This window comes from Dioscorea cayenensis, unplaced genomic scaffold (genome assembly GCF_009730915.1).
Source record: "Dioscorea cayenensis subsp. rotundata cultivar TDr96_F1 unplaced genomic scaffold, TDr96_F1_v2_PseudoChromosome.rev07_lg8_w22 25.fasta BLBR01000716.1, whole genome shotgun sequence".
NCBI classification, from domain to species: domain Eukaryota; kingdom Viridiplantae; phylum Streptophyta; class Magnoliopsida; order Dioscoreales; family Dioscoreaceae; genus Dioscorea; species Dioscorea cayenensis.
Window position 1 is genome coordinate 1 of NW_024087107.1, and position 11761 is coordinate 11761.

Consider the following 11761-nt stretch of genomic DNA (forward strand, 5'->3'; position numbering starts at 1 on the left):
CGTGCAGAATCTTCTGCACGTCCAAAGCCAAATACGAATAGAATATTTGTGTGAAAGTTTCAAACTCCCTTCCATGATCACTCCTGATTTTGACAATCTTTCCTATTTGACACTCTTTCTCATTTTGGAGTTCCAAGCATAACTTCTTGAAGGCTTCATAAGTTTCTGATTTTTCTTTCAAGAAGTCCACCCAAGTGTACCTAGAATAGTCATCAACACACACAAATACATATCTTTTACCTGACAAGCTTTCTGTTTGTGTGGGTCCAATAAGATCCATGTGCAAAAGTTCCAGCACTCTTGTTGTACCAATGTCTTGCACAACTTTGTGAGAAGCACGACTTTGTTTTCCCAGTTGACAAGGTCCGCATACACCATTTTTCCTTAACAGCTTTCATTTCTGTAATCTTCATCAGGTTCCTGTAATTCAGATGTCCAAGCTTCGATGCCAAATTTCGATGATGTTGCAAGATGTGTTATAACGAGACTTCAGTTTCTACTAGCAAATAGCAATTGTCGAAGATCTTGAACCGGTTAGAACACAATGACCCGGCTTCATCATAGACAACACACTGTCATGAGTGAATTTTACCAGCAGTTTTCGATCACATAGTTGACTTATACTTAGAAGATTTGCTTTCGACCCCTTCTACATGCAGAATATTTTTCAATTTTTGGATACCCGGGGAATCATCAATGTTCCTTTTTCCAACTACTTGACCTTTTCCGACCATCTCCAAAAGTCACATGCCCGGTTGGACATTCTTTTGTAATTCATCAAAAAAACCTTTGTTGCACTGTCATATGTCGTGAACAACCACTGTCAAAATACCAGTTGTCTTCCGAGGATCTTTTTGATGAAGAGTACCCCACTAAATCTCCTTTTTACGACCCATACATTCTTGCTTTCTTTCTTCTTTTCTCTAGTATAGAGAGTCGCCTCATATTTTTTTGTTTTTCTTTTTATGTCTTTCTTCATCTTCCAACATCTTGGACGGATGTGCCCTTTGACACCACAATAGTGACATATCGGAATCCACTTCTTTGCTTTTTCCAAGTACTCTATGATTCCTCATATCTTCCTTGATTGATGACACTTTGGTCTTATATGTCCTCTTCTTCCACAATGAAAGCATGTAGGAACTTGTCTTCTATATTGTCTCTTCTCCATGTTATACTTCACTTGGTTGTATTCATGAGCATTAGATAGAACACAATCGAGCTTCAACTTTGCATATCTTGTCTCCGATGTCTCTTCTATATGTTGTGAACTTGTTTGAAAAGGTAACTCATCAATCTTGGCTTTTCCTTTCTTCATATAGTTTATGGTCTTTTTCGACGATTGTTCAACTTTTTCTTGACATTCTTTTTAACTCTTTTTTCAAGACTCTTGTTTTTGTATGAGCATCTTGTCAAGTTTTTTTCGACTAAGTTGGTACCCATGAAGAAGATTGTTTTTCGAGTCACTTCTTCACAACGACTTCTTCGGGTGTTGCAGCTGATGTTGTAGCAGGGACTTACAAAAAGCTCTGAAATTTCTGAAATCTACGTCGGGTTGGTATAGAAGTGTGAGTATTGACTGCATCTTCCGCTTTGTCTTCTTCCTGAATTTTTCTGAAGTATCTGCACAATTTCTTGGCCAAAAGGGCAATTTCTCCTTCTTCTTCTTCTATGTCTTCAGTCTGTTGCATCTCTTTTGGGCTTGTTGCTTCAATTTTTTTAGAGCTATATCTTCTTCTCTTCTACACGGATTCAGATTCATCTCATATGCTTGTAGAGATCCCATCAACTCATCAAGTCTCATAGTTGTGATATCTTTTTGCTTCTTCTATTGCAGACAACTTTAGCATCAAATCTTCTTGGGAGAGATCTAAGTGTCTTCGGACTAGCTTCTTATCCCGAATACTCCTTGCCGAGTGGTAGGCCTGATTTGCTATGTCCATCAATTTTTGCATTGAACATGGCTATTGTCTCTTCTTCTCTCATCCACGAGATTCTCGAACATAGTTGTTAGCATTTGGAGTTTAGATTCTCTTACCAAGTTGGTCCCTTCATGAATGGTTTGAAAGAATCTCCCCAAGCTTTCTTGGCACTCTCGCATGTTGCAATATACTTGAACTGGTTCTCATCAACACCTCCAAAAATTGCATTTAGAGCTTTTTCCATTAGCATTAGCTTTGCGCATGTCTTCGACACTCCAATGACTTTTTCTTCTTCATGATCACGTTCTCGTCTTCATCAACTAGAGTAGGAAGAGACCATCCTTCTTCTCTGAAATCCATGCACTCTCATCAATAGACTTGATAAGCGCCTTCATGCGAGCCTTCCAATATGGATAGTTGGATCCATTAAGCAACGGTGGTCGTGTGACGGAAGCTCCTTCTTTTCCGGCCATCAATGGAACTTGTTAGGACCTCGCCGACTTTGAAACCAAAGGAAAAACGGCGACCAAGTCTCTGATACCACTTGTTAGTTCGGCGATGTGGTTTGTGGTTTAGTGAACACTCACAGACACTCAAAGAAAAAAACTCACACAAACCAAACGAGAAGGAGACACACAAGTTTGGTAACCCAGGTTCGGCTTCCTCTCGCCTACGTGCGGGGGCCAAGCCCGGGAGAAAAAAACAATCCACTAAAAGAGGTGAAAAATACATGAGTACAAAACACTTGTCACTCACTCACTCAACAATAATGAACACTACCCTCTCTAGATTGTGCGGTGCTCACACACTCTCCTCGAGAGTTCCCCAAGAGTCGCACCTTACAATCTACGAGCAAGGTAGCTTATATAGACGCCTCAGCGTCCCAAATATAGCACATACCTCTTTTTAGAATCTCAGCGGCTACTAATTTAAAAAAACTGCCCAGAAATTAGTCAGTTGCAACTCCTGTTGTAACATAAGTTGCTAACATGGCCATGACTAGCGACTTGGCGAGTTACGGTTACGTTGCGGGACGACCTCAAGACCCATCAACCTCCCGGTCATGCTTAGTCCGAGTCGATGCGACCAAATCTCCCGATCCCATTGCGGCAACTAGCCTACCTCCTCGGCTCCTCATCACGCGTCCCCTCGCAAGAGGCGCGCGTCCTGTCGTCTTCCATGAAACTTGCCAAACTTCTCCTAAATTTGGTCTTCAAAGATTCTCCAAACTTGATCTTCAATTCACCCAAGTTTGGTCCTCAAATCTTCCTGGTTAATAGACTTCGATGATTCTCATCAAGGATTCTTCAAATCATATCTCCTTCATTCACACCATGAATAGATCTTTCTTTAATTAAGCTCCACCATATTTAATCTTCAATCAAATCACCTAAATATGGTCTTGATATGATCTTGTCTTCAAGTTGTAAAGGCGTTGCCAAAAATAACTCCACCAAGATCTTTAAGATAGACTTCACCATGATCTTGAGATATTTGACTCCAGTGTTGAGACTTACTAAAAAAATAGCTCCATCAAGATCTTGAGATGTTTTGCCTTGCACTCCAGAGTCTCCTTGCCATGTCACCATGCTTGCCACATCATCAATTATGCTTTGTCACCTTGGTTGCCACGTCACTTGGTCTAGGTGTCAAATCATGCCAATAACTAGTGCGGTTGCACTAACAAGTTGTGCCGTCCAGCATTAAAAACATTATTATATTACACGTAATTTTTATTTTTCTTTGGAAAAAGCATTTATTTAATAATTCATTAGTATTATTGTTATTATTATTAGTATATTGGTATTAATATTAGTATGTTTGTATATTTATATTTGTATTAGTATATTAATATTCATATTAGTATTTGCATATTATTATATTAATATTTGTATTCATATTAGTATTATTATATTTGTATTAATATTAATATTAGAATTAGTGTTGTTATTATAATAACTCAATGAAGGCCCATTTTAATAATGACATTAAAAAAAATAAGTACTTTTAAAAATACATATTCAAACAACTTTACACATAAAAATACTTCTGCATTAACATATCCAAATATAAAATACAAAAAAAAATACTTCTGCATTAACATATCCAAATATAAAATACAAAAAAAAATACTTAATTTACTCTAAGAAGCACTTTTTTTAAAAATCCTTCTACCAAACTAAAAAAAACACTCTTTTATTAAGCTAATCCAAACAAAGGCATAATATTGTTTGTCATGCTGATTATTTTTTTTTCTTTTGACAATACAAACCGAATTGCGGCGAAGTTCAAACTGAACTCGATGAAGATGGAGTATTGTTTGAAATTCTGATTATTTATTTTTAAAGCCACAAAACAAATTACAATGAGTATTAAGCTGTAGAAGGGCAATCAGGTTGCCTTTCTGGAAGAGCATCTTGGAATGCAGGAAGCTCACATAATGCAGCAAAAGCTCTGGAGAGTCTAGGATAAGCAGTCTGAGAGAAAGAAAGTAAAACACATATGAGAGATGTGATTCACTGATTCTTCTTTATTATCAGAAAGATGCCGAAAAGTTAGAGCAAGCTATAGAATATTGAACAGGATCAATAAAAAAATAGCAATACGAAATTTCTTCGGCAAAGTAGAGTATCTTCTTGTTCACATCTTGCCTTGTAATGCTGTTGTTTTAATGTATCAATACATATACATACATGATTATGGAGATTAGGTTTTGTAAGAAATATTACCATGTCAATCCCGAATCGTGTTATAGCTGCATGAACTTGTGGAACCAAAAACACGTCCGCCTGAGTATGACAATCATCAGTTAGAAATTCCATGTGTGAAACATGACTTGGTTCAAGGCTTCTAGCATATGAACATTTATATAGTATAAAGCAAAGCATGAGCAAATTGTTGGCTCTGAAAAACCAGAAAGTGCTGGAAATAGCAGTGTGCATTTAAGACGAACAATAGGATCAAAAAAGAAACTTAGGAAACTGAATTCATGGGAAAGTTAATTGTCATCAAATAAAATAAACAAATTTAGGGCACACAAACCAGTAGGACTTCATCTCCTGTAGCATATTTCCCTGGAACATCTTTTAAGAGCTTCTCCAGAGCTGAAACACAAGTAGGTGAAAACCATAAGCGCATACATACACCAATCACACCACCGACCAGCTTAACCATATATGGTATATCAGATGAAGGATATAATGTAACAAAAGAGGAACTGAGATTGTAAATTGAATAACTTGATTTTGCAAGGTATGAAAGATAGCAAATAGCAAGGAGGTGTTCTACTACCTAGAACTTAAGAGGAAACTATGAATATGACCATGGACACAATAAGCAGTTAAGGATTAAAGCAACCTTCAGTTGCTTTTCCCAAAAGTTTGCAATATGAGCTTTTATTAATTAGTATTCTGAATTACCTCTGCTAAGAATCCTATTGAACTTCTCTTGTTGGTGACACATCTTCCTAACCGTCTGTTTCCGGTTCCATTTCAAGAATGGGTGACTTGCATTTACTTATTTCAAATGTTGTTTGCTAGAAACTATATTCATATAAAATCATAGATACATCCTTTCATGAAGTATAAGATAGGGCAAGTACAACAATTTGAAGGAAAGGAAGAAACAACACTGTTAAGAAAGCATTACCAGTAAAGCCTTTTCCAAGATAATGTTGAGTCCACTTAAGCCTCTCATCATCATTAAATTTAGCTTCAACAAAGCTCTACCAAATAATACGTGGCACATTAACAGCTGGTAATTTTTCAGCAATGAAGATGCAACACTTGAAAGTTTTAGCTTACTAGGCGAGGGACACCGTGGAAGGGCTGAATACTTGAGCTGACAATGCTTGCTACCTGAGAAACAATTGTAGATTAAATCAATATATAGTAATTCAGAACACTCCTGGCAACCCCGGTCAAATAAAACATATTCTCTTTTATTCCAATTCCCTTGTATTTGCAACGCATTCATGAATGATGAATTGAGGCACCCTGCACACATTGTGTGCTGGGGGCATTCTCAGCATATTTTAACACACTTGCAGTCACCCCATGCCTTTCAGCCCAATATTTTTGAAAATAAATAAATCTGAGATGATTTACCAAAGTTGACAACAAGATCATAGATCATCCATTATGCATATGCAAACAAATTTTATAGTTTCTTGAGTAGTAGAGGACAACCACTGTTTTCATATGACAAAACATGAAGCCTTCTGACAAGTTACATCTTTTAAAATTTACTTTTAAAATTTAGCCAGCATTCTTAACATAGCAGTGAAATCTTACACAATGATAAGTAACTAAAAAGATATGTAACATACATTTAATCACAACAGACATAAAATAAACTATTAATAACTGATAGAACAACATTTTTTCTTCACCTGAAGATTGAGAGCCTTCTTCTTAAGATCCTTGGGGAGCAACGGATGTTGAGGGTACTTATCCTCCAAATACTTTCCAAAAAAAATAAGGAAAACAGATTCACATAGCAATTATACAAAAGGTGACACAAAAACCATAATTTTCACTCTGAAGTACATATATTAGGCACTCACAAGAATAACAGCATAAGAATCACCAACTACAATGTCTCCGTCCACCAACGTCGGCACAAAATGAATTGGATTCAGCTTCTCATATTCTACAAAATTGCAAACAGAAACAACGCCAAACATCCAATTTGAAGAAACAAAATTCAAACTTTAAAAAATCAAGAATTTCTTGGGACCATACCTGGGTGAAAGTGTTCACCTTTCATAAGATTCACTGCCTTGTACTCATAATCCAAGCCTATTCAAAAAGCATAACACAAATTATACGTTAATGAAAAACTGGAAAACGGTGCAGTTGACTTGAAAGTTGAAAAACTAAACATGAATCTGAAGACGCCAAAGGGGAAAAAACACACCTTTGAGATTGAGAACGATGCGGACACGCTGAGAGCACGAGCTCCGCCAGTAGTTGTAGAGCTTCAGCTTTGCCGGCGCAGGTTCATCGATCTCCTGAAAGAATAGATGAAACAGAACAAGAATCAAGCTCAAGAGATGAAATCCGAAGCTCAATCAGCTGTTCGAGCTGGATTTGCAAACCTTGAGGGCGGAGATTGAGAGGATTACCTTGGAATCGTGCGCCATGGAGTTCCTCGCAGGCCACTGAGAGTTGCTCGAAGTCGCAGGAAAGCAAAATTGGTTTTATTTTTTATTATTGCAGGCACTGAATTAGAGGTGGGCACGGGCCGGTTAACCGGGCCCACCGGGCCCGACCCGCCGGGTCCGGTTCACCGAAAACCGGACCCGGAACCGGCCCGTGCTACAGGGAAGACCCGCCGGGCCGGGTTGACCCGGAAGGCCCGCCGGGTCCGGTTCATTCTGTGAATAAACCGGACCCGGCCCGGTTTATCACAGAACCCGCCGGGTCCGGGCCAGGCCCGTTCGACCCGGCGGGTTTTTTATAAATAACCAAAAAATTTGTAATAGATGGGGTTTGAACCTAGGACCTCTTACATGTGAAAATAGCATTAACCAATCTAGCGCATAAATTTTTTTACATGTTATAGTTTAAAAACATAAATAAATATAAAAAGTTACTAAAAATATTTTTTTAAAATTTAATCCCAAACAACAAAAAGTTTAAAATAATTTATAATAACTTAAAAAATTTTAAGACATCAAAAATAATTTTAAAAAGGATAAAAAAAGTCTACATTTTTTTATTTATTTATCTATCAAATTAAATTATTAAGCACATCTTTTTTTAAGTCTGACAAAATGTATATATCAAGTAGTATTCTTATTTTTAAATTGAAGTTATCATCAACTTATTTATTTATTATAATTAGGGTTAGCTCTAGATTTTTTACTTTGGCCTTTTAACAATAGGGTTATTATTGTCTTATCATAGTGACTAATTGAAAAAAAAAGCTTACAAATCAAAATAATATGCTGTGAACCATTATTCAAAGATATTCTTTTTACTAATATATTTTTTTATAAATTGATTTACATAATTTAAAAACAATTTTTTTGTAATTTTTATTTTTTTATTTCATAAATTGAAACAAAATAATCTAATATATATGTGATAAACAAGAGTGTGCTTATTTAAGAAAAATTTAAAAGTGTGCAGTATGTAGAGATTTAGTGCTTTATGATAAAAAAAGACAATTAACAAAAATAATTAATTTTTAAAAAAATATTTATGAAAAATTTATTGTTTGATATTTTACTAATTGATTTTGTATAATTTTTAATTTATTATATGGTTTCTTAATTTTTATAAATTAAATATGTAAAATATTTTTGATCCAGTATCCTACGTCTATCTATATATAATTCTTTCCAGATAAATATTAGAAAGCAAATTAGTAGGCTCGAGTGGTTGGGTTTCTTATCCAGAGTTCAAAGATCATGGGTTCGAATCCAGCGACCAACAAATACTTAGTATTAAAAAACAAACAAATACTTAGATAAAAGAACAATATAATAACATTAGCAGGGTTTGACCGCAGCCCGTCTTATGACGCAGGGCGGTTCGCGAGTCGATGAGCCGGCCGCAGAGTCATTGAGCCGTGAGCGGGCATGCGGGCGGGCCGGTTTCGAGACGGCCCGTGCCCGCCTCTAGGCCCGAATAGTAATGTTCTCAAACGCAGCATTGCTTATTATTATTATTATTATTATTAGTGAAGTGCCAAAAACCCTTTAAGTTTGTAAAATTGCAAAAACACAGTTAGTTTTGCGATCCCAAAATCCCCCTCTTTTTAAACTCTATGTTTTTCAAACCCCCAAACCCTGTAATGGATGTGAGCAGAGTGAGTTTCAAATTTTTGACGAAAAATGCCCTTGCATGGGGAGTCGTGGCTGCGACCATCTCGGCGATTTGAGGAGGAGTGGGCGGTTTTCCGTAAGGTAATCAGAGGCGAATTTATTGGAGCCTTTTACTTGCTTTTTCTCGACTCACGTCTTAAGCTTTTTCCATTTCGAAGTGTCTCGAAGTTGTCTTCCGTGAAGCCTCTGTAATTGGCATTTTCATCGACTTTTCCCTTTCCACCGGTATCTCGAAGGAGAAGTCCCCATGTATGTAGTTGGCATTTCATCGAGTTTGAAATCTAAGGTATTGAGTATGGTTTTTATGTTAAGCATTACATTACTGAAAGAAAGATTTTTCGGTTTTTGTTTTTGTGCTCTGTTTTTGTTGGAAGATATTGAAGTCTGCGGGGGATTTCTAGTGAGGGTTTTGTTAGTCTGCTGGGAGATTTTCTAATTTGGGGTTTTGTTTTGTTTTGCGTTTTCGTATGTATACACTATCGAAATAGTTTTTCGATTATTATGATTTATGTAATATTTATAATGTACATTTCCCCTTTCGTTTGATATGGTTCTGGGTTTTACAGAAGGAGGTTGATGTTTAAGAAATGAGATGTTCTGAGTTTAAAATTTTGTTGTCTCTGTTTAAAATATTCGGTATCTGTTTAAACAAATGGGTCTCTGTTTAACATTTTATATATGCATTTAATAAGCTGAGGAGTTTCTACAGTTTAAAAACCTTATATTTCCACTTAAACTTTTTGTCGATACTGCATGTTGAATGTGTTGTTATTATCGCGAGCTTGTGATTATGGCGGTCAACCCTAGTTAATGGGCGATGCTATTTGACACCGATTAGTGGAGACCTTTAGCTGAATTGAAAGATAACATGACCCCTCGACACTGGGAGATTATTCGAAGGAAACCGTTTGCAGAGCTATATACCAAGAGAGGGCCCTTCTTGATTCTCTTTTGCAAAGGTACGATGGTCGCACCAATAAATTCAGGATCGGGAAAGCTGCTTGAGTTTCGAGACCTCAAGATGTGGCCCTCGTTCTTGGTACTGCGTTGCGATGTCGACGCGGTGGTCTTCGGGAAGAAGAAAACCATGTCGGCGTTCGAAGGGCGGTATCTATCAAAGACCTACGAGAGCACGGAGACTCCATCAAGAGCACTCTGGTGCAACTTGTTCGACGGAGGGGAGAAGATAATTTTGTCAAACTCGATGGTGTACCTCGTGGGGTGCGATCCTCTTCCCAAATACGTCATGCTCGGTTCCAGGCGGATCGTTGATTACGTCGATGATCTACCCGGCCATGGGGCGATACGCGTAGGCGTGAGCGGCCGCACAAGTGGCTTATGGAGGATATTCCACAAGCGGCCGCTCGAGTGCAAGATAGATCGCCGGGAAGAAGACCAACCACGAGGGTACATTAAAGGGTTGCTCGGTTGCGCTTAACGTATGGTTTCTGGTGGCCGGAGCAGGGAAGAAAGTCCGTTTCGGCGAGATCCCAAGGATCTTTGTCTACGGTGAAAAGTACTTACCGGAAGCAAGCGACGGTAGAAACCCGAGCTTATCGTCGCTCGATGGAAAAGAGGTAATAAATCATGGACGATGTTTAACATAAGTCTTTAATGTTTAAACATTTTTATTTAGCGTTTAACTTTAAGTATTTACCGTTTTAAAACTTATTAAATACTGGTTTTAAATATTTTTGTTCTCCGTTTAATTATATTCTATAACGTTTAAATATTTAAACACTACTGTTTAAATATAGTTTTTTTATAGTTTTAAAATGAATGATTTCATTTGAAATTGTTTTGGTTTACATATGTTAGTTTCTGAGTGGATTCCGTGAATCTTGAAGAAAGAAATATTTGTTGGGGAGCGACCAAGCGGATGGATGCTGTTGCTCAGGGAACCACTTGCTCGAGGCGGGATGAGAGGCGGCCCTCTATCGTGCCTTGTGGCCCGGGCGCCCTGTTCTCCTACTTCCGACCCACCACGCGCGCACGCATTCCTCGGCAGCCCGGAGCCCTCCCCTACCCCGGTGATTACAGCAACCCCTACCCGCGACAATGGCGGTCCCCGATTGTGGCGGCCCCAGACCGTGGCAGCCCCTCCGACCGTCGCGGCCCACGGCGACATTAAGCGAAGATGTCAGCAGCAACTCTTATGCGAGGCATACCGGATATTGATGACGGGTTTCCTCGGCTCGTCGCTCGTGTTGAGACGGCTGGAAGGGCGTTCGCGGCCAGTGCGCCATCCCTCCGAAGCTGAAGCACCGGGGCCGAGCGAGGCGTCGGGATCTGCGAGCGACATCATCGGGAAGAGTCATTCAAAGCGGCCCACATTCGAAGAGACTTGCGAAAAAGAGGAGAACAATCTCGCCTCTGTCTCCACCGCGTGGTGACGATGAAACAATAGCATGACACCATCGGGGTGATGTTATTCTTGAGGCATGTAGTTGATGACATAGCCATGGCGTGGAGGACATCGTCGATGATGTGGCCGTTCGCATGGTTGAGGAAGGTCGTCGACTCTCTTCTCATGAATCGATGGACCCGGTGGAGCCGGTTGACGAGATGCGGCATCAAAGATGGACACAATCCTTGCGGATCAAGAACAAGCTAAGGGTGTGTCTCCCGATGATCTTTCGTAAATCGTAGCCCGCGTTGAGAAGATCGTTGAATGCATTGCCATAGCCATGGCGGTGGCCGGCGATGACCGCATCAAGCGAGGGACACAATCCCACCAGACCACGAACCATGTAAGGATGTGTACTGCGGTTGATCTTTGTCGTTGTCGTCCCTACATCGAGCCGGACACAATCCCCAACAAGAGACAACCATGTAAGGATGTGTGCGGGTTGATCGTTTGTCGCCATCATCCCGCGTCGAAGGAAGATGATCTTTGAAGACCCGACCGAGCAACGAGAGAGATGATCGAGGCGATCAACAAGTGTGACCCGGCGAGCTCGGAGAGCTTTTGTTCGAAGAAGAAGAAATGGGTTGGCTTGTCGTCGTC

The 11761-nt window shown here is 39.1% G+C and overlaps 1 protein-coding gene across 1 annotated transcript; it reads right to left on the bottom strand.

The window, feature by feature from the left end:
* Positions 1–4091: 4091 nt before the first annotated feature.
* LOC120254911 (glutathione S-transferase zeta class-like) lies at positions 4092–7138 on the bottom strand. The gene is made up of 10 exons (XM_039262884.1): positions 7048–7138; positions 6840–6933; positions 6665–6721; positions 6487–6572; positions 6313–6384; positions 5726–5779; positions 5571–5646; positions 4965–5026; positions 4652–4711; positions 4092–4399 (listed from the first exon to the last, which is right to left on the bottom strand). Exons 1-10 carry the CDS (start codon positions 7063–7065, stop codon positions 4295–4297), a joined length of 684 nt encoding a protein of 227 aa, XP_039118818.1. The 5' UTR covers positions 7066–7138; the 3' UTR covers positions 4092–4294.
* Between the last annotated feature and the right edge of the window lie 4623 nt (positions 7139–11761).